Genomic DNA, 23,026 nt, shown 5'->3' with positions numbered 1-23,026 from the left:
CATCGCGATGTTTGTGAGCTGTACTTTTTACGCAGTCAGGGGTAGACATGTTCGCTCCCTTTTTATGAAAGAAGAAAGAAACGAACTTAAACGCTACGGACCTGGTTTTATAGTCGACCAATTCATTTGAGAAGTATAAACAGTCTCGAGGAAAATCCTTCATAGCTCTACGTTGTTTTATTAACAGAAGATGTACGTCGATAACGATCAGACAATGGGATAAATCTGGTAGGCGCTTATGTAGAAAAAAAAAGTCTGTTAAAGAAATGAACCAACAGAATATTGCTGAATGTCTTTTGAGAAACAACACAGCTTGGATTGGTTAGGACCTCAACACTCCTCAAGCAAGTCATACGGGTGGTTTCTGGGCGCGACAAATAAGATCTTGTTGTTTAATTTTATTGTCACTACTTAACAACCACAGTCAAAGTGTGAAAGATGAATGCTTTCGACCTTTCTAACAGAAGTATAAGCGATATTTAATAGCAGATCTTGGTCTGTAGAAACTGTTATAGATAGTGACAGTCTAGTTCTCCTACCACAAATCTTTACTTATCATGAAATTGACGATTGGAAAGGCACCAAATGAAGAATTCAACAAAGATGCAGGTACAGTAAAGGATGTTGGAGTAGAATGCAGCATCCGAGCAACAAATGTGATGTTAAAATCATTAAAATCGACCCTTTTCAAAAAAATGAATCGACGACGGTTAAGTGTATTTGTTTAAACGTCAACACGAACCGTATACCAGCGTCCGGTATCAAAGATCGTATTGCTACTAGAAACGTGTGAACAGGAAGGAAAGGGTCGAGTCCTCGAGGAGACAGAGAAGGCGTTATGTATCTAAAATTGAGATAGTAGTAATTTTTGTGTGTCAAGATACTTTTTGTATTATGACATCATGATAATTTTTGTTTTTTTGTAACTTTTTATAAGTTGAAAACTTTCTAAACTACCATCTATTCGGATGCATACCAAAGTGTATTATAAACGTGGAAATGGTCGCTTTAGAGTTTTCATCAGGTCAATATTGATAAAAAGAAGAGAGAAATATTATATATAAACTTGTTAGAACGTATTAGTTCTTATTTTAGCCTGCACTTGCATGGCTCACAAAATCTGAAATTTTTGACAAAGTGCACTAATAAAAGACTTGTGAACTTTTTTGCGCAATGGCAAAAATGCAGTCGAATTGCAACACCAAAACCTTAACATGGAATTAATTTTATTGCTACGTGAATTCTCTAAATATAGCTGTTTTGCCACAATACAAACTACATGGAATACTGACTTAGTAGACTTTGTGGATATTTGTCCCGTGTGTAAAATCAAAAAAAAAATCTCAGAGCAAAACAAAAACTCAAATAGAGAAATATTATCGACGTCAATGGCAGTAGCGGACGCATTTACATATCCATGAGATTTGGAATATTTTTTGATATTCCTACTTACTCATTTCTAGTTTCTTTAGAGTTCTGTCAAAGGTAGAAAATGAAGGTTTCAGAGTCTTTCACAACCTGAAAGTTCTTTCCTCTTTTTTCATGCTACAGGAAAACTTTTCAAATACCATCAAATGTAACGTTCATTGCATGTTTCATATCAGGAAATATCTGCACACTATCTAAAGGAGCTACAGATGTGCTCTTGTGTGTTGCAGGTCCAAAGAAAGACAAATGGGGAATATCTCCAAAAAACAGTTTCAGTTGTGTCTTACACGATCGGTTAATTCCAATTATAAAAAATTTACTTTCATGAAATTCTGGCTACAACGTGTTAAAACTGCAGGATCGTCACTTTCGAATATTGTACAAGTTAAAAACCATGTAAGCGAAAAATACCAAACCTCCTCACAATGCGCTCCAGTGCTGACTGTTTCGTTGTGATCTCGCTAGAGAGTTGGCAATTATCAATGGTATTAGTTGCTCACCTAAATATCTTGATGTACTAATGTCAATAAAGTATACCAAAACCTCTTGCAAGCAAATGAACACTTTAAAGCAGGATGCTTTCTGGATGATTAAGTTTCTCTCTTTGGCAACTAATAGAATCCTTATTAGCTATCATTTTACAGGTAGGTGTCGGTTTTTTTGTTTATACATTCATTAATCTCTAAGACCCAACATACTTTAATCATATTCATAACAGCCAGTCCCACAGCTCCATAGATAAGCGTATATCTTGTTTGCAGTATATACGCCACAGACATAGCTGCAGTTTATTGATTCAGTATCCGTGACACGCCGGACGAGTCATCTTGATTGCGAATCAAGGTTACGCAGCGAAACTTGCAAAGCAAATTGTTAAATTTTTGAAAGTACGCGACCTCACTGTACTGAAAGGGTTAACAATGAAAAAAATAAAATGTATGGAAGAACAAGACAGTACAAAAATATTTTAAATCTACTTTCTTATGCGCATTTGTCAGCTACAATAATAACGACTCTAATGTGAAAATATTATTAAATTTCAAAAAATTAACGTAAATTTATTTACCATGTAACTTAATTAATGCATCCTTAATTACTCGTGTTAATTAAGACTACATTAATTGAAATGAACGACCATTTAATAAACACGCGAAATTCAAAACTGCGTTGATTAAGTGAAATGTTAATATCCTATAATAGTCGTTAGCCCGTGGAAAAATCCACGGGGTCGCCCGTCCTATAAATCAACCCGTTGCAACAAAGGGGACCGATGTATATCGCATTTGGTATTGGTGCGCATTTTAAAAATTTCGTGTTTCCGTTACAGGACATGGCTTTCGCGTACACACAGACAGACAGACAGACGACGGCTATTATTAAAGAGATAAGGTGTTTGATTTTGCAAATTTTAAGACGACATATTTAATTATTTAAAAAAGTTATCTATTAAAAAGAAACAGAAATGCGAGACAAATATTAGTTGCTTGTGCGCCTAATGCTAGAAAACTTATATCTGCTTTTGTTTTGACGCGCAGACATTTTCTTTGTGAATATCGGTAGCTAAAAAAGAAATTAATCCTGTTTGAAGTTTCAGATTCATGCTCAATTTGATTATTATGCACTTGACGCACGCAAAACGTTTATGACAATAATCGTAGGGACAGCAATTAAACCAATTATGATGGCAATAATAGCGTATTTCCGTGCATCTGCCGACGCTCGCTGGGCTCGAACGAAGTCTCCTGCTGCTATGGCGTTGTTAACCTAAAATATAATAAAGCATAATTCTCACAGTTCTCTCTAATAGCTGCGGAGGTAGTGCAGGTCATTAACACCCTCCATTGGTTTCATTTTGTTCAAAGGTATTCGCTGATATATTGTTGGCTATTATCACCTTTGTTTTTGTTGCAACCAAGAGGCGGAATAATGGCACCTCTTACGGATATTTAGAATTAACTTTGTTTTAAATAAGTTTTTGATAAGTAATTTACAAAAGTAGAAATATTTCGATTCCATTTGACGATTTTGATATTTATGTCACACCAGCACCTAACAATAAATCAAATAACAAGACACAATATGACTTATCACTATTATACCTGTGGGAGAGTGAGGGACATAGGTGGAAGTATGTAGTGAAGTGTCCGCAGCCTCTTTGTATAGCCCTATCTTTATAACTTTTAATAGGCATACGATTACATACAGGTATAATAGTACAAATAAAGATAAATGATTTGAGTATTGGTTTTATCTTTAAAAAGTACCTAAAGAGAATCACTCGTCTAAAGAGTATTAGTTTTGACGCAATGTGTGGCTTTAAATATTAGTTGTATTTACGTCGCTGCAGTTTATTTTTTTTTAAACATTTAAATTTGTAAGCTGCCGCGACGTGCACAAACTATTTTCTTGGTAATCTTTGTTACAAATCATCAACATATTGTGTTTCAGCGGATGTTGTTTAAATCATCTGAAGATTTTCACACGTATTAATTTTTGCGCAATAGAGATATAAACGTGTTTCGCATGTGTTATGTTTAACTTTTCCCTCATATAACAAGAACACAGTAATATAATACTGGTTTTAGTGTAAACTGTTTCGCGCAGTAACAAACTGTTTTTATGCGAAAGCGCAGATGTACCAATAAGGTAAGACAACTTATGAGAGGGAAAAGTCTGCTCACCTCGTTCGATTTAACAATAGCAGCAATACCAATCGGCCAGCAACAACACAGACAGGAGAACCAAGCTAAACCAGAATGATTGTCAACAGCCACGCAGTGAACTTGTGGAGCTGGTTGCGCTTGGACAGTTACGACAGTGGTGTTATTGGTATTCTAAACAAAAATTATAAGTATGTTAAAAAAATAACGGAAAAAGATTTAAATATACCTGATATTTTTAAGTGCAGTTCAATATTTATAACATTTAGCGTTGTTACTCTTAATGCTCAGGTTTATAAATTGTTAATTTATCATAAAAAAGTATTAGAGAGATTATATTTCCAGCATTGTTGTTTCAAGCATTATGCCCGCTTGTTTACATAAAGTATTTAAATTTTCTTGGACGGGGATTATTACAACAATTATAGGTGCAATTTTAATGACGTTTCTGATTACAAATCCCCCGGTTTTTTAATTAGTTCACGGACAAATGAAGACTATCATTATGTAGACTAGTCGGTGGTTCGCAGATAAATCCACGACTTCACCCGTCCTTTATACATTACTACAGATTATTATAGAAAGTAGGCTAGGGATACATTTAAGCGACATAATGTATTTTCAAAAATATAACTTTCCCGCGACTTTAGCTGAGATAAGAGCAAAGTTACAACCTGTTGTTACCCTGTCAGAGCATATACAGTCCGTCAGTATTTATTTTGTCAGTTTAAAATTTTAATCAGATAACATTTTTACCACCTAGCAAAATTGATGGATTATTTTGGTTGGGCATCTGTTACTTTCACTGGAAATGTTTCAAGAAAAAACTATTTTAAATCCTTTATTTCTATTTCACTAGTGGTAAGAGTGTAAAAATTCACGGCTATTCACCCGTCGCTACTCTCAGCTTCAACTTGGACTCACAAACGCAAATTTGAATTAAGACTAGTCATTATTAACTAAATTCACAGGGTTGCCCGTCCTGTAAATGTCGCATTTCTTGTTTCTGTAGCACGACGTTTTTTTGCGGAAAGCCGGACAAAATACGGGTGTTATTAATATAGAGACCAGTAGAACATCCACTGGGTCATCCGTCAGCAATGTATTTACACTGCAAGGCGACCTGGAATGAAACTACGAGCAATTTGAACAAACAGAATACGGTTTTTGTTAAATAGACTCGTCGGAGTAAGACACAATTAATTTTGTGTCCTGGTGTTGAAAACCACCTTAAGCGGAGCGCTTTAATACAAGCATAAAGTATGTCGTAAATCGGGTAAAGAGAACACACCTTTTAGTGTTGTGGGTGAGGCATAATTTTCCAAAAAAAAACTTTAGCTCAAAAAAAAAAAAATTCATAAATTTCAACCTGCTGCTACCACATCCTCTTACAACAGTGGGTCAAAATCTTTTATTTTCAGAAATAAATTCTCAAGAAAGTTCACAAATTAGTCGTGACGCTGTCGTGTACAGGTAAACCTTTCTAAAAAATCGGAAAGGTCAAAGGAATATCGGTAACCCTTTTGCGCACAAACAGACAGAGTTCGGCTATTGTTATTATAGAGAAGTGTTTACAAAAAGTTAGTTTACATTTTTATTTGGCTAGAGTAAACACATAATGAGACATTTGATTAGAATATCAGATTAAGGCATAGGAAGTGTAATTGCTTGGTTAAAATAGTTACTTTAAAACCTTATGTTTACATTATTAATTTGCTGAAACAAAACACGTGATGAAATAACGTAATTTGAATATCTGGGAAATGATTTAATTGATTTAATTTATTGAATTTCCGCGCCCGAAGGCGTAGGAAATTCTTTAAAACCGTCGTTTTTTTCTTTCGGAGCATTTTTTGAGAAAAAATCGACCCTGGGATTTCACGTTTCTCTGAGAGGAGGATAGATAACTGACTAACTAACTAACTAACCCTGTCCCAAATGGTCAATTGCAACGTCACAGATTTAAACGTACCCAAGCTCCCGAAGTACTGGGAAGTCATCTAAATGACGTTTCAGGCCAAAATTGGTATTCGTTTTTGACAAAATTTGGCACAGTTAACAAAAAAAGTATGCTGAACATAATGGTGACATAATTTTGGTTTTTGTCACCTAAATGTCATTTTATGCCAAAATTGGTCCAAAAATTAAAACTACTTTATTTTTGACAAAATTTGGCACAGTTAATAAAAAAGTATGCTGAACATGATGGTGGCATCAAAATTTTGGTTTTTTGCCACCTTAAATGTCATTTTAGGCCAAAATTGGTCCAAAAATTAAAACTACTTTATTTTCAACAAAACTTGGCACAGTAAACAAATAAAGTATGCTGAACATGGTGGTGAGATCAAAATTTTGATTTTTTGCCACCTTAAATGTCATTTTAGGCCAAAATTGGTCCAAAAATTAAAACTACTTTATTTTCGACAAAAATTGGCACAGTTAATAAAAAAAGTATGCTGAAAATGATGGTCACATCAAAATTTTGATTTTTTGTCAACTAAATGCCGTTTTCAACCATAAATGATAGGCTGTATTTTTTTGTTAGCAATTTCTTTTAAAATGTGAGTTTATTATGACACGTTTCGTTTTGTTTGCGTTTGTTGTAATTAGCAGGTTGTCATCAAATATTTTGGCAGCGAGCGGAAATTCTTAGAGCCCCCAGGGCTTCTTGTTTCTTTTAAAACGTTTCATTTGCAGTCACTACCAAATCGTTGTGTGATAAAATGCAAAATAAATTTTAAAAATTACTAAACTGAAAATGTCGAATTACTAGGAAGTTTTAGTACTGCTTCTTTCCCAATTAAGATGTGCGCTTTTTTCCTTTTGAGATCTATAATTAATATCTGATATATTCCTCCAACTTTTGAATAATTTCTGAAATATATTGTATTTTTAGGAATTTCACCTTACCTTGTGCAACTGTATTAAACATCGTAGCCAAATAACACTTTTTAATGCCATAATTTTAAGTAAATCAAAAAGAACCTGATTACGTTATTATCAAAACAAAATGTGATTTAAGGAAGAGCATCAATTAGGTCATGAAAAATATATGCAAATCTCACCTGCATCATTGTTGGTGGTGGGTAATATCCTCCTGGTTGTTGTGGTGGATATTGTCCTTGCTTCTCTGGGTAAGCTCCTGGGGGTGGCTGTTGTGGCGGATACTGTCCTTGAGGAGGTGGGTAGTTACCCTGCATAGGGGGGTACTGTCCTTGAGCTGGAGGATACTGCCCTTGTGCTGGAGGATACTCTGCTTGTGTCGGGGGATACTGTGGCTGATTTTGTGAGTCTGCATAGCTGGGTGGAAGTGGCTCCTTTGACTCCATTTTAAATACTACTTTTATTATTCTAAAAGATAAAATTACAGTTGTAGATTGGTTTATTTAATACAAACTAATTTCCATGCTGTAAACATACAAAGACATAACTCAGGGAATTTAAATTAAAAAAAACAAACAAACAAAAAATACCACCGCATCTTAAAAAGAAAAAACATTTCAGTCCACGCGTTCCTGCAAATAATATGTCGATATAATACCGATCCAGATATTAATAAAAAAGTAATTAGCTGCGTTTCCAGCACTTGGATGCTCGTAAAATCTTGTATTTGAGTAGGGCGGGATAAAATTCAAACAAGTTCAAACTAATTAGAACACAGTGTGTCAATAGAGGAAAAAATGGCCTGTGTAGGTCGTCAAACTTTCTGCATGCTTTAAAATTTTATCAAACATTCCATCTCTATAAACATTCTGATTACTCCGGGTTTCTTTTCACAAGTGGATTTCCTCAGCGCGTGAGAACTTATTTGAAAAGAATACCCAGAAAGAAAGCAAAATTAAGTATGAGTTTTGCTTTTTTGATAGCGCATGTGAAAAAATAAAATAAAAAACATAAACTTTATATTTTTCAAGAAGTTGGAAGATTATATGTTAATACAACATTGTCCAGTTAAAGCGCAATAAATTATACGACACACAAATTCTTAGCTACGTTGCGAAATACGCATAATGTAAATTGTTTGCTTGTTTGTTTATTTCGCTGAAAAGAGGAAAGAAAAATGTCCTTGCATAAAGTATCTAAATTCTGGCTAACTAACTCTACAAACACAAAGAAAAAATACGTATTGTAATATAAGAACTTTAAAACACAGCGTCCTTTCAATTCATCCTAAAGGTGTTGGGATTTATAAATCCCAACAACTTTAGGATATTGGGAAACAAATAAAATAGTTTGTTTATTTTACTTCATTTCTGCTTGAAAAAATTCAGCAACAACAGCTTCTTTCTCATCTTAATTAAAAGCCATATTTCAATAAAAACCGCTAAAGTCAAAGGTTTTTTTCCCTTAACTTTATATCAGGAAGACACAACATCAGCTTTTCGTTTACGGGAGAAAATAGTAGAGAATCGATTCATCCAGTGAAATGAGCAATAACAATGATTCGAATCCAGTGTGATAAAAATGTACTAAACTTCGCCGCCGAGATAAAAGGGTAAAGCCACATATTGTAATGATCCGATTAGGCGCCAAGCAATTATTAAGCCCCCCCCCCCCCCCCCCCTCGAGTAAGCGCGCACCTAATAGAAGGGGACTTATAATCGAAAACTACCTTGTGAAACTGGGCGCTTATTTGAAATTTTACTTTCTGGTATTAACAATAAACAAACACAGATAATATCGATGTTGCATAAAAAGCAAAACAAAAAAAACCTAGAAAGTACACTAAACTTCATTGTGTAACATTAATTGTTCAGTTTCATTTTTCAGGACAAAAAAACATACAATACATATGGCTGGCTATCTAACAACATTTTGAAACTTTGTGGCAATATATTTCTTGAGGTTCATTTTTTATAAATATATTCCATGTGCAAAATAATATGACACTGATAATGCGATCATCCCTCATTTAGTTTAACTTTGTCTTGTAGTTTGTATACAACATAGTGCCATTTTTAGATTACAAAGTTTCGCCATCAGATCACGTAGGGTCATTATTTGAATAAGGGATATTGCTATCATCCGCGCCACGTTCTATGCTATACACCGTCGCATACTTTTTTTAACTAAAAATCCATCACGATAAATTTTAATTGCGCACAGAGTAAGAATAAGCTTTTTTAATCAAATCAAGTTACAATTTGTAAGTTAAAAACTCCACTCATGCTGTGTATATGACCCTTGTACTTTGTTGTATCATATTTCGTAAAATATGTTTTTGTTTGTAAGTACAACCATAGAAAGCTCACCACGAATTTTTTATATACGGGTTTTGATGTTTTCATTTAACTCATACTAGGGACATGAAAGTTTCGTGTAAAGATAAAGATAAAATAAGAAAAATGTAAAAAGACCAAATAAAATTGGGGAACCAGATAAAAAAAATAGTAATAAAAAATAAAATAAAAGTTAAAGAGACTCGCTTTTGTACATCATCACAGGGTATTTATTTCAAACAAAGATACGTCCTGTATATATATATATATATTTAGCAGATGTCACAACACCGTCATTTAAACTTTTTAACAATATATGGAATGAAAGTGTTGTGTCAAGGAGGTTTCTCTTACAATATATTGTCAAGAATGCTTAAAGGGGCTACGAAACGATTCCATAAGCTTAATCCCCGAAAATTTCTAAAGAATGGCCTGTAATAAACGGACCACTCAAAAGGAAAAGGTGCAAGAAATCATATACACTTTGGAACCACATAGACGTCTAGACGATAACCTGTTTATGAATAATTAATTATTTATGATGAATTTGTTACTTTCTAAAGAAAGAAAAACGTTTTCGCAATATCCTTTTTGGCGGTAAAATAAGCTACTGCTTGTAAAATATATTCAATTTCAGTAAATCGAAAGTTTGTTTTGACGAGGGAACATGTTATTAGTTTAGAGAAAGGTAATTAATACCTCTAAAAAGATTTAAAAGTCACTGTTGTTGCTCATACTGGCCCTGTGTACAATAAACTTATATGCTCTATTCAAAATTTCGAAGGATATAGCTAGCTAGCTAGTTTTAGTTAGAAAGGTTTAAGTTGATTTTATTGTACAGATTAAGTTAAAGGCAAGTTAAACACTCATGTTGAATAAATAAATCATGGATGTTCAATATAGGTTGGCAATTTTTTTGTCATTTTCAGTTATATTTAGATACCCATTATTGATATGATATTTAAGATGATTTAAGTTGTTGTTTTTGTCCTCAGTGATCATAAACTTTTCCTCCACCATTAGCTGGACTTTCGTGTAAGTCAATAAAGTCGAAATCCAACAGTCTCTTCATAGCACCAACAAACAAACAAACAAACAAACAAACAAACAAACAAACAAACAAACAAACAAACAAACAAACAAACAAACAAACAAACAAACAAACAAACAAACAAACAAACAAACAAACAAACAAACAAACAAACAAACAAATTGAAATAACAAAAGAAGCAGATATAGCAGCTAATTCCCTAAGAAATTAAATTTGTGGAGAACTATAATATTCCTTACTATTACTAACTATTACTAATACAAGTAATAACTAATAAATATTACTAATAATACTGCTAATACTACTTAGTATAACTTACTATTAATAAACATTTGTCGTTACTTCAAACCACTGTAAATGTAAACTTATCTTCGACCAGTGGAATGATAAGAATTTCTTACTCACAGTTTTTATTTACATATTTAAGCATATGATGCTTTTTCTGTTCCCGTTGACACTTTACTGTTTTGTAAGCAAACAATATCAATTTTCAGGATAACCATTGTGTCACGATTTTTTCTGAGTTAGTAGTTGGGATTTTACCAAATATTAAGAGTACACCAAGAATGTGGTCTGAAGGTTTTATAGATTAGGAACAAAATAATGTAACTTTAAAAATACTAGAAAACAAATATTTTAGGACAATGCCATTTCTTTTTTTTAACAAACATGTAACATAGTATAAATCCGAGCATATGTTTCCTTATTATTAAATAAAAACATTCTGGGAACACTAGTTAAATAAATTGTCAAAAATTCACACACACAAACTTCTTAGATTATTGTTGTTTTTATTTTTCTTGTTGATTTCATTAAGCCTATTATATCGACTGTGTCGTGCCAAATCGAATTAACAACATTTTAAATGAGTTTGGTTCGGTATGGCTTATAAAACCAATATCTTAAAGCCGACCAGCCTCCGTCCCATGCTTTAGATGGTCTGCCTAGATTGCATAAAACTTAATGTTAAGCCGATTCATTCATAATGCATACATATGCACAAAACTGTTTATTTAGCAAAAAGCATCATTTTTAGTGTTTTCATCTTTCATTTGCAAAAAAAACAGCTTACCAGGTAAAAGAAACTTCAACAAAATGATACTAACAACTCACTCACTTATTTGGCGCTTTTTTAAAAGAATGTTTGTAAATGTTGAATTTTTTTGTGAACTTTGGATACGCTTGTGTAAGTTATTGGCCCTTCTGAAACAAATAAAAATACAGAGTAATGAAGATGAGCTAATTTTGCATATACTTACAGGGTACAAGAAAAATTTCAGTTTTGAACTTTTCTGGCTTTATATCCTTTTCAATCGTCTTCTTCTGCTTGTTTTGTTAAGGTTAATAATGTGCTAAAGATGTTTTTATATTTGATCCGAAGTCTTTTTTAGACGGATTTTTATAAAAGAAACATATCACTATTTGCAGTAAATGCTTTTCTTATGTTTACGAAACGTTCTTATACTTAATAATGAATTCAAATAAGTAATCGGCAATAATATGTATGTATTTTTTAAGTTACGTTAAAAGTAAAGGTTGAAAGATTAAAATTAAAATTAAGAAGAACGATAAATATTTACACCAACAAAAACTTTCCATGTGTTTCGTTGTGCAATGTAAAAAAAAATTTGAAGTATTATATTAACAGATTGTCTAAACATGCATTTTGTTAAAATAAAATATATTTAAACAAATTTCAACATAGAGTATGGTTAAGAATAGTTTAATAATTGTTTGTGCTCTAAAAGGATTCTCCTCTTAAATGACATAAATTTTATAGATGTGTTAAAAAAATTTCAGCATTGTTTTCTTCAGCCTAAAGAAGTGATTTGTATTAACTCTAAATTCTTTAAAAATATAACTAACTAGAGAAAAAAAGGACAGTAAATTTCTATTTATTCTTTGATCAATTTAGTTTGTAAGAAAATAAAAAGACAGTCTACTTTCATGCAATCGTGTTTCCACATAAACAAAAACTTTTGATAAAGTTAGTTAAACGTCATGTCTTCTGTCTTTTCACAACATTTAGCTGACCTGATAATAAAACATTTGTTATTTTGCTCGACAAATGTTGCTGTTGAAAATAATAAAACATACAAATACTATTGCACTACTTTTAAAATATGTTAAAATAACTTTCAAAACAGACACACACACACAGCTCTTTATATTTTAAATAAAAGATAAGGCTTACGAATAACCAACAGTGAGTGTTGTCTTGAAAGTCAATATCAAAATTGGTAACTTCAAATTAGTGCCGTTTATGTCAGTGTTCTTACTCGAAAAGCTTTTTTCAAAATCACTTCTGTTCCCGCATTGGCTTAGTTCATAAGTACTGAGTCATGAATTTTTAAAACTCTTTGTACTCAGTTATTATTGATTCAAAAGTGTTTATTCTAGCAATGAATATTACATTGAAATTTGAGCTCTTTTACGTCACAAAAGTCTTGGTTTCAGCGCAATTCAGATTCGTGGTAAAAACGTGTTTACCAGCTGCTAAGAAATGTGATTAATAGATGGTCAAAATGGTGTTAAACGAGACTTTATCTACTGGAAGAAACACACTTTTTAAATCCAGTCGACGAAATACAATGCAAAGTTTATTCATGACTTTTCGAGTTTTCATTAACATGCCATGTTCTGTTGCATTCAGGAACTTTTGGAAAAAAATTGATTCTGGTACCCTGTCATATTTGTCGTAAAATTAAATTAAAAAACACATTGTACGTGTGTCCATTTTTCAGTTCTTACATTTTTTTAGGAGATTTGTTTGGCTTCTTTACTTTATTATTCTGATATATCCAGTAACGTTATAGCTTGATGGACATAGATTTAGAGCTACAATTAGTTAACGCAACTCAGCACAGTAGTGAAGCTAGAAGCTTAGTTTTCTACATGCTTACTGTTTTATAAGCTCAATTATATAAGAATATGAGCCTCATTTTTTTAACGAAAATAGGTACACCTTAAAGGGTCGTTTCTATTGAGCTGCATTTTCTGCTGTAGCCAAAAAGACCCATTTGCTTTTTGTCACTTGGGTGAAATTAGGGGTTTGTCCAAGCGCACGCTCACAAAATACCTACGCCTTGTTTTTAAGACAATCCGAATCTAAAGTTTCTCATGAAGAGCGATAATTGAGGATGCAAATAATCTTTTCTCTCAAACTATTCATAATTACTATTGCGTAAAAATACTCATATTGACTCAATTGATTATGAATACAATTATGGAGCTTCGTTGACAATAAAAACACCTATTTTCCTAACTTCAAATAAAGATTTTTTTAAAAAAACCTTAAATGTGAACAATATGAGGCTAAACTCGGGAGTTCTAATATTATTAAAGACAAAATAAGAACAAAATAGACTAAAAATATGTCGCAAAATAAAAACTGCCAGCGAATTTCACGGTTCTTAAAAAAAATGTGCAGCTAACAAATTATAAAATAACAATCCTGATACACATTTGATGCTCAATTTGGCACTTCTCGATTAACAACCCATATCGTTTTTAAAAAAAATTAAAACGATCAGGTCTTTGGATTAGGTACCTTAACGCATCACATCATAATACTGATAAAGAAAATTTGTGATTATATAAGGGTAAAGCAAAAAATGAGTCAGTTTTCCTTCCAAGGAATTTCTACAGCTTTCTTTATTAAGCAATGCGATTTACCAACAACAACGACAATTCCCCTCAAAAAATGCATATTGATAGAGTGAGATGCAGTATCGCATTATCATCGTGGTATAACTTGACATATTGCATTCTTGTTTCTCCAGTGCTTGCTAATCAAACAAAGCTGTGCACTCCATTTTTGTCTCACAGCTCTGTCTCGAGATTTTTAGAGCATGCTAACACTCTTAAATATCTAATGCTTGCCTCAGATTACGTGAATTCATCTATTGTTTATTTTACGGATCTCTCCTGCTGACATCAGTATGGCAAGACCTCCATCGCTATGTACATAGTGAGACCTTTGTCGCTATATCAACAAAGGTGTTTTATCGCTGGTTCTGCGCTTTTTGCAGGTAAGAGTGGCGGTAAAAGAAGCACGTGAAATAAAAGTTTAACTTCAAATGCCACTTAGTTTGGTTGATGCACACTCTCAAGTAAGCATGCATCCGGTACGTTTATTTATTCATTAATGTATATCTGAATTTTGTATAATCTTCGTAAGTTTTGCAATATTTTATTTAATTTGAACATAAATTTACTTTACAAACAATAGTCATTCTTATCAATTACCTAACATTCAAACGGATCAAATTAACGTATGTCGAGACGTAGTCAACGAATCAATTACTAGAGATTCAATTCAACTGGTGAAATAACGCAATTTGTCGGAGCAACTTGGCAACATGACTCTCGGGGATGAATTAAAAGCTCCATCAAATAACGATATCAAGATCGACGTCGCCGTCTTTATCGGGGACATCAGGGATTTAATCCATGAAGATCCTTATCCATCTCAACCTTCAATCACAAAACTGGAGGATCTTCGCTCAGCTCTTAGAAGGGAATTTATCATCTTAAATGCAACCGAAACCGACACGAAAATACAAGACGACATAAACAACACCCTTTCTACCGTCAAGGTATATATCAAATTGTCGAGAGATAAAACAAGCAAAATACGGTTGCGCGAAGACAAACTTAAGCAAGAAGAGATCACCCAAAGACACAGATCAACCATCTTTCTCATCGACAACATAAGCAGAGCTCTCGAAAAGCTGGATGAAGATCTCCAAAGTAACCCAAATCATGCAACCAATGGGGAGCTAATCAAATAGAGCTCTGATATGCCGCTTTTGTCAACAAAGCTCGATAAAGTTGCAGATGACTACAAAAACGATTTTAAAATCACCTATCACCGTCACAGATCAATCGGACAAAATCAAAAGTATTGGAGAGAAGTACAAATCACTCGTCGGTACCATGAGATACTTTGTGAAGACGCTGAATGACGAAATCTGCACACGTGAAGTGGTAAAAGACCAGCAATTCAACCAATCAATTTTCAACATCAAGTTGGAGAAGTTCATTGGCTACGATAGCAACATTGACTACTGCACTTTTCGATCCCCTTTCGAGAAGCTACATCTTCGATCGACTTCAAAACGTTTTTTACCTGATCTGCTTAAAATCAACTTCTTTGATGACCAAGCTTAAACGTTGGTAAAGAGCTTGACCGACATCGAATCAATTTGGAAACCCTTAAAAGACGCGTACGAAAATCCAAAAATCATGCTGTCGAAACGTCTGCAACAGCTGACATCAATGGACGTTGGCAAATCGACCAATCCGGAGAAAATGGTCAACAATCTATGCAAAATAGTCAATATGTTAAACGACTTAAGAAAATTGGCCAAAGAGCATTGTATTGACGAATACCTGTGCTACGGAAAATCGCTGACAATACGAAATATGGGAAAGGCTGATATCATTCCTCGACAAGGTGAAACGTGTTTACCAGCAGAATATTCTCATCCAAGAAAATGCATCTCCAAAACAATCAATTGATCGTAACCAAAATCACCATCAATCCAACAGTCGTCGAGCATACAGTCATTACACTAATAATCATCGCAACACCGACCCATCAGCAAATCAACTGACTTGCAAAATTTGTTAAAGCAATAATCATACTGCTACAGCTGGTCCACGTGGAAGTAAAATCGTCCGGTACTTCGCATGTCCACGCTTCGTAGAGATGACTCTGTTAGAACGATTCAACGAATTAAGATCAAAGGGATTTTGCATCCAATACCTCTTTCCAAGAGCGCGTCAAGACAATGGAAAGCATCAAGAAGGACGTTGCCAACGTGACTTTACATGTCAAATACACAATCACAAAACATGTCTTGTTTGCAACCAACACAAGGAATCACAAGAAAACAAGGATCTCTTAGAACACTACAAATCAAGATGCATCACCAAGATACCAAATCTTCCTGAATTTTCAAAAAACATCTATCTTTCCTTTCACTCGTTCGCATCAAATCAATCCAATCATTTGAATTATACGTCGGACAAAGCAATTTACCTTACAAACCGTCGAGATTCAACGAAAGAACTTCACGATCTTCTACGACACTGGATGTTCGAATTTCCTATTGAGATTTAATGCAGCAAAACGAATCGGCGATAGAGCAACTCAAATATGCTCGAAACCAATTTCAATAAGTGGCGTTGGATGTGCAACAACCAAATCAAATCATGGTATCTACAGTATTGCTTTACCATTATCACCAGTCGGGATGCAATCATGACAGGCGTTTGTCTTGATAGCATCAATTCAACATTCCCCATGTACCCACTGCAAGTTGAAAATGAGATCAGAAGTAGTTGCCAACAGCGTGGAGGTAATTTAAAGCTACTTCCATCACTACCACTGCACGTCGAAGGTTCAGTTGATTTAATGATCGGCATCAGATATCTACCTTACTTCCCGAAGTTCATCTTTCAACTGCCATCTGGGCTGACAATTTACTAGTCGCATTTTAAGAACGTTGATGGAAGTTATGGCTATAATATCAATCCGATCTCAAACTTCTTGGATTCCACCACGGCACAACTCAATATGATGTCCAACTTCATGAGCACACATCTGAGCCAAGAAATCAGTCGTCTACAATGTACAAATAGCAATCGTATCACATCGATTTGCACAATGAGTTTGAATCAATCGGCTCAGAAATCACCTTCAGATTCATCGATTGTCGTAATTGTTTAAAATGCAATAATCACTCAGACGAAACCGTCAGCATCAAAGAAGGAATTAAACAAGATCTGATAGATCGGTCAGTCACTATTGATACAACCAAATCTATAACAATTGCAAACTTACCTTTTATCAACAATCCACTCATCAATCTCGCACCAAATAGAGATATCGCTCTTCGTGTTTACATTCAACAATTAAAGCGTCTACAGAATCATCCTAGGGATAGAGGAGAAATGATCAAAATCAGAACAGAAATTACATGATCTTCAATTTGTCGATTACGTCACAAATCATTCTCCATCAACTCAGCAACAGCTCTCTATCAATCCCTTAAAAAGATTTATCCCATGGAGAGCAGTTTGGAAAGATTAATCTGTTACGACACCATTTCGCATTGTGTTCGATAGATCCATGCATCAAGTGGTTTCTCCCTAAACGACATCGTCGCAAAGGGAAGAAATAATATGTAAAAGCTACTAGAAATTTTCTTGCGTTGGAGAGGATATCTGATTGCGTTTCATACCGATATTCAAAAAATGTACAATTCAATGAAACTTTCACACTGGTGTCTACAACGTTATCTTTGGCAAGCAGGTCTTGAGTTGACACTATCAAAGAAGTCCCAAACAAGTTGACAAGAAGAATCTGCACATCAAAAACAGCGGAGATAATCGACATGACAGGACTTCTCACATCAATCACTGCCACACTCAAGATCGATATTCACGACCTCGTAAAACGTAAGCTATCATGGGATGATGCAATACCTGACAATCTACGCAACTTATGGATATCACACTTTGAAATGACCTTAGACATCAAAAACATCACCTACAAAAGAGCCATCGTCCCTGTAAATGCAACATCATTAATGATTAACTCACTTGACTTAGCAGATTTCCAACCACAGATGGATGCTCATGCCAACTCATCTTCTCACATTCAAAATTTGTCCCAGAAAATACATCACAACCAAGGGCAGAATTGTCTGCAGCAGTTCTCAACGCACACACTGGCGAAGTCGTTAGAATATCATTTAAACAAAATCATCAAAGTCACAAATTCACTGACAGTCAAATCACACTTCACTGGATTTGCAATGAGAAGCGTCCTTTGAAACAATCAGATATGATTGCCGGCGTTGGCACCGGACGCAACTCTTCACTCGAAATTATCCAACCGAAATCTGTATGGTTTAATGGCTACCCATGCATGAGGAAACAAGCATGAGATTTTCCTGTGCTATCAGCTAATGACATATCACTCAATCAGTTTTAACAACAGCAAATCGAGAACGAAATACCTCGTGATTATGAAACAACAGCTCACTTGGCTTCTTCAACTTTAGAGCAAGTTCATCAGAGGTATTCATTATCACTCTATATTATTGATACTAATAAACGAAAATTCAGTGTGGTCGTTCAAATACTTGCCATCGTAATTAAATTCATTAGAAATTTAAAAATTTTTACGTTTACCAAATTGATTAAAACCCGTTCACATTATGTAAAATAAACCTAAAGCATTAGTCATTTCAAAGAAGTCGTTGTTGGAAGCTGAAGAATACTTTTTCAAAAAAGGAAGTCAAGAAGTCAAGAAGTTCATTACATCTTCAAAGTATATTAATATCTCAACAGAAATGAATGGAATCTTATTATATACTGGACGAATTTTTCCAACCGATACAGGAACGACATTCATTGGAATCACATAAATGCCTCGCATAGTGGTGTTGAAACAACATGGAGATACGTTCTCAAGAAAGCTTATATTATTGAAGGAAGAAATTTGGTCAAGAGCATTCGATCAGCATGCGAGAGATGTCGATACTTAGTCAAACGAACGATAGATGTCTCAATGGGCCCAATTTCACCACACAATCTGACGATAGCATCAATATTCTTCAATTCTCAAGTTGACTTGTGTGGACACTTTTCTTTTTATTCGTACCATAACGAAAGAGTCACCATCAAAATCTGGTTTATCGTCTTCTGCTGTGCTACTACAGCTATCAACATCAATGCATGGAGGATTACTCATCGAACGCTTTTTTCAAGCATTCACTCGTTTTTCGTGCGAAGTTGGATACCCCAAGCGACTACTCATCGATGAAGGAAGTCAGTTGGTGAAAGCCTGTGAAACTCTACAATTCGACTATCACGACATCCAGTAGAGATTAATTACTGAGCACCACGTTGAATTTGATACGTGTCCTGTCGGTTGACATAACATGAATGAACTTGTGGAAAGAAAGATTCGTGAAGTAAAATCGTTCGTTTCCACATCAATCTCAAACGAGCGTCTTTCAATCCTTTAATAGGAGACCTTCAGTGCAAGAGCTGCAAATAGCATCGACTTACCATTGGGAGTTCGAGATTACGATGGAAACCTTGAAGCTTTGACCATCATCACTCCAAACCGACTACGACTTGGCGTAACAACGAGAAGAGTTCCACTGGCGACTTCATGGTTTCAAATGACACCAGTAAAATCATACGTCAAAATCAGGATACCTACAATACATGGTTTGAGCTATGGTTAACTACTCACGTACCTGGCCTTATTGCAAAGCCAAAATGGTTCAAATCAGAAAGCAACTTGAAGAAAAGAGACGTTATCTTGTTTACGAAAGAAGATTCTGTATTTTGTTCAACGTATCAATTTGGTTTTGTCGGTTCTGTCGAACTGAGTTGAGATGGAAAAGTTCGAAAAGTCAACGTTCGTTATCAAAACGCTGGTGAAAGTACGAAACGAACTACTTATCGCTCTGCAAGAAATCTTGTTGTTATTCATGGAATTGCTGAGACTTGCATAGGCTCGTTTTGTGAAATGAACTTAGCAATCTTCAACGTGTGAGGGAGTGTAGTGTAAAACCCACTTATTTATTTCTATTCATTTATTTATTATTGAATTATTTATTGTATATATATAAACACAAAAGAAATATTTTACATGCATTACTTAATAACTCTCTAGCCTATTTACCTTACTTTCAAAAGTCTATTTATTCACGGTTTTTCTATATTTTTGCATTCAGTTGTTGTTCAAGTCACTAAGACATATGAGAGAATTCAAAGTTTCTTTCGAATAATTTTCAAGGCGTCAAATAAAAGTACTTCAAATACCACTTAGTTTGGTTCATGCACACTCTCAAGTAAGCATGTGGCCATCCGGTACGTTTATTTATTCATTAATGTATATCTGAATTTTGTATAATCTTTGTAAGTTTTGCAATATTTTATTTAGTTTGAACATAAATTCACGTTACAAACAATAGTCATTCTTATCAATTACCTAACACTTACTACATTACATTTTTGAGTCAGGAATCAACAAAGTATTGAAACGTTTTTCAAAGAGATGGAACAAACACGCACGGAACAAAATTGGTCGCCTGAAAAACTATGATCAATGGTATGATCAATTTAAGCTTGGAGGAAAGAATACGGAAGGAGAAACAACTTCATTTCTGTACGCTTTAAATGTATTGAATTTTCTATTGTTTTTAATTTCAAAAGAATCAGTGCGTGAGGTGCTCGACCGAGTCTTTTTCGCAAAAAATTGATCAAATTCCATATTCTCCTTTAATAGGGGCTAACTTTTTTCTACTGAAATCTGACTGTAACACGCTGCAGGCACGTGATATTTGTATGGAAAGTGTGCCTAATATAAGACGGTAAACATTGCTATTAAAAACTTCAACAATACGTTTGAAAATAAGCGTTTAACCATGATATTAACCTATTTTTGCAGGCTTGAGTATACCACTTTGATCATGAAAAACAATATAGATAGATATGCGCCGGACGAGTGCCGACAAAATGTGTGCTGGATTAATGTTTATTCTAACTAAAGAAATAACTTCTTATAACAGAACGTCGTTTTAAAACGAGATATAAACTTTTTCTTTTTGTTTACAAAAGTGTCGAGCATGTGCTTCTTCGCTAATTATGTTAACATAAGAACAAAAGACATTTTACCGATTTCAGTATGGCTTCTTGTTTTGATAATATTATCAAATTCATCATCAAATTATCTAATTGTTTTTATAACCAATCATAGTTGCGAATTCTTATTCACGAATAATTTAGTCACATAACCGCCAAAATTTCAAATTAAGTTTCTATACAGACACCTGCTAGAACCTCACGCAGTGTTTCAATAGATTTAAAAGAGTTGTTTCTCCTTCCGTATTCTTTCCTCTAAGATTTAAGGAATTTCTGTGTGATGCAAGTTGAAGAACTTCAATACGACGCAATTGATTCTCGACAGCTGATATGGGATGGATTCAACCCTCAGGCTCTTAATCCCTCAGACGATGGTTATGAGCAAGTCGAAATTGAAGAATTAGAATACCAACTGGGTGCCTCATGCGACTGGACATAAGAAAGGAATCAGTCAATTTTGGTATCGACATATTTACGGAAGCACTAACAGTCAAGTGTTTCAAAACACAATTTAAAAATCTCTTCAACATAATGTGGAGTTCACAAGATAATAAAAATATACCTTAAACGTAAAAATGTTTGCGTGTGAATACACATAAATATACATTTCGCGAATTTCCACAAATTCGCGAAAATTACTACGCTTAAGGTATATAAAAATATTACTTTAAAACAATTCGAGGGAAAAGCGTGGACTTCTCAAAGAATATATTTTTTATATATAGGTGAATATTTATCATAGCACATCCGTATTTCATTCTCAACAGAGAATGCTTCACCCCGATCAGACCTCTGATCATGACGGGCGAGTATAATGCGTGTAAGTTATATTGAAGAAGAACTACTTTGTTCATCACTAACATACTGCCAAGCAGTGAGCGGGAATCGATCCGCGGTACCCAGAAGTGGGAGCCACAGACGAACCCAATTACCCACTAACCCAATATATAATATATTTTTTATTTTAAAGTAGTATGATCAATAAAAAACAAAATGCACATTTTGTTCTCTACATTGCAAATATTTTGCCTAAACGATGCTTTAAAACAAGCAATAAGTAATAAGTTCATGCTATCTTTGAAACTTTCTTATTCTTGAAATCCAACAGGGATTTTTAACATGTTTAAACACGTACATGAGAACACGCTATTTTGATTTACGTATTTTACTGAAAAATGTAAACGAACAACATATTCTTGTATTTGTTTACATTTAATCTGGCCGGAAAGTTTCAAAGCGAACGTTCATAGAAAAACATTTTTATCAGGAAAACGTTCATTATATTTATATTTATTATATTTATATCGATGTGTCTTTTGCATTGCATAATTACTAGGATGATGAAGCAATAACAGATTTAGACTTGGACAGCGAAATTCATCACGTCGATTTTTGGCCACAGGTAGCAGACGTTAGCAGTTACATTTTACTAACCATAAAAAAGGCCAGAGTAACAGTTGTGGCTTTTTTCATTTCCCATGTTGCATCTTTTTATCTGAATATTAAAGAATGTGATCCAGGTAAGACCACGCAACAAAGGAAATTGAATAGCAATGATTGAAAAAGTGATACAAAGATTGAAAGTAAACCCTAATGAGTGCAAATCTTTGCCGCGTAGCTGCTTTAACTTGATTTAATTTAAAACGCTACATTTCCTCGGTAGCACAAAAAAGAAAATGCCGGAAAAGCGTAAGACAGAAATTGAATTTGCTTAGAGTGTTGCTAAATGAAGCTGGACAGTATTATCAATGTAATCGGTGTGGACAATAGAAACCGAACCAGCTAGGAAAAAGACGCATTGGTATTGAACATATCACAATGTTTACAAAATACTTAGGAAATTCTAAATTTATTGTCTTTTTTTACCGTAGGAACCTGCAATATAGAAATTGTACCAGCACAATCAAAGCTACTTTTCACGCTGACGGTAAAGTAACGGCAGACATGTGCTACATCCACTGTGGCCATGAAAAAGAACTAAAACATACATAGAT

The 23,026-nt window shown here is 34.2% G+C and overlaps 1 protein-coding gene across 1 annotated transcript; it reads right to left on the bottom strand.

Annotated features, from left to right (window-relative positions):
• Positions 1-2,391: 2,391 nt before the first annotated feature.
• Positions 2,392-12,679, bottom strand: LOC130646238 (calcium-binding protein P-like). The gene is made up of 4 exons (XM_057452412.1): positions 12,553-12,679; positions 7,154-7,439; positions 4,110-4,262; positions 2,392-3,192 (listed from the first exon to the last, which is right to left on the bottom strand). Exons 2-4 carry the CDS (start codon positions 7,415-7,417, stop codon positions 3,043-3,045), a joined length of 567 nt encoding a protein of 188 aa, XP_057308395.1. The 5' UTR covers positions 7,418-7,439; positions 12,553-12,679; the 3' UTR covers positions 2,392-3,042.
• Positions 12,680-23,026: the final 10,347 nt, after the last annotated feature.

Source organism: Hydractinia symbiolongicarpus, chromosome 5 (assembly GCF_029227915.1).
Source record: "Hydractinia symbiolongicarpus strain clone_291-10 chromosome 5, HSymV2.1, whole genome shotgun sequence".
In the NCBI taxonomy this organism is placed as follows: Eukaryota; Metazoa; Cnidaria; class Hydrozoa; order Anthoathecata; family Hydractiniidae; genus Hydractinia; species Hydractinia symbiolongicarpus.
The sequence above is the reverse complement of the archived record's forward strand: the minus strand, read 5'-3'. Positions and strand labels throughout refer to the sequence as shown.

What these genes read in the sequence shown, in the direction of transcription:
- LOC130646238 (XM_057452412.1), bottom strand. Translation starts at nt 7,417, where the DNA reads ATGGAGTCAAAGGAGCCACTTCCACCCAGCTATGCAGACTCACAAAAT. An exon ending in CACCACCAACAATGATGCAG is followed by an intron (nt 4,263 to 7,153) that starts GTGAGATTTGCA and finishes ATTTTTGTTTAG; the next exon opens with AATACCAATAACACCACTGT. An exon ending in CTATTGTTAAATCGAACGAG is followed by an intron (nt 3,193 to 4,109) that starts GTGAGCAGACTT and finishes ATTATATTTTAG; the next exon opens with GTTAACAACGCCATAGCAGC.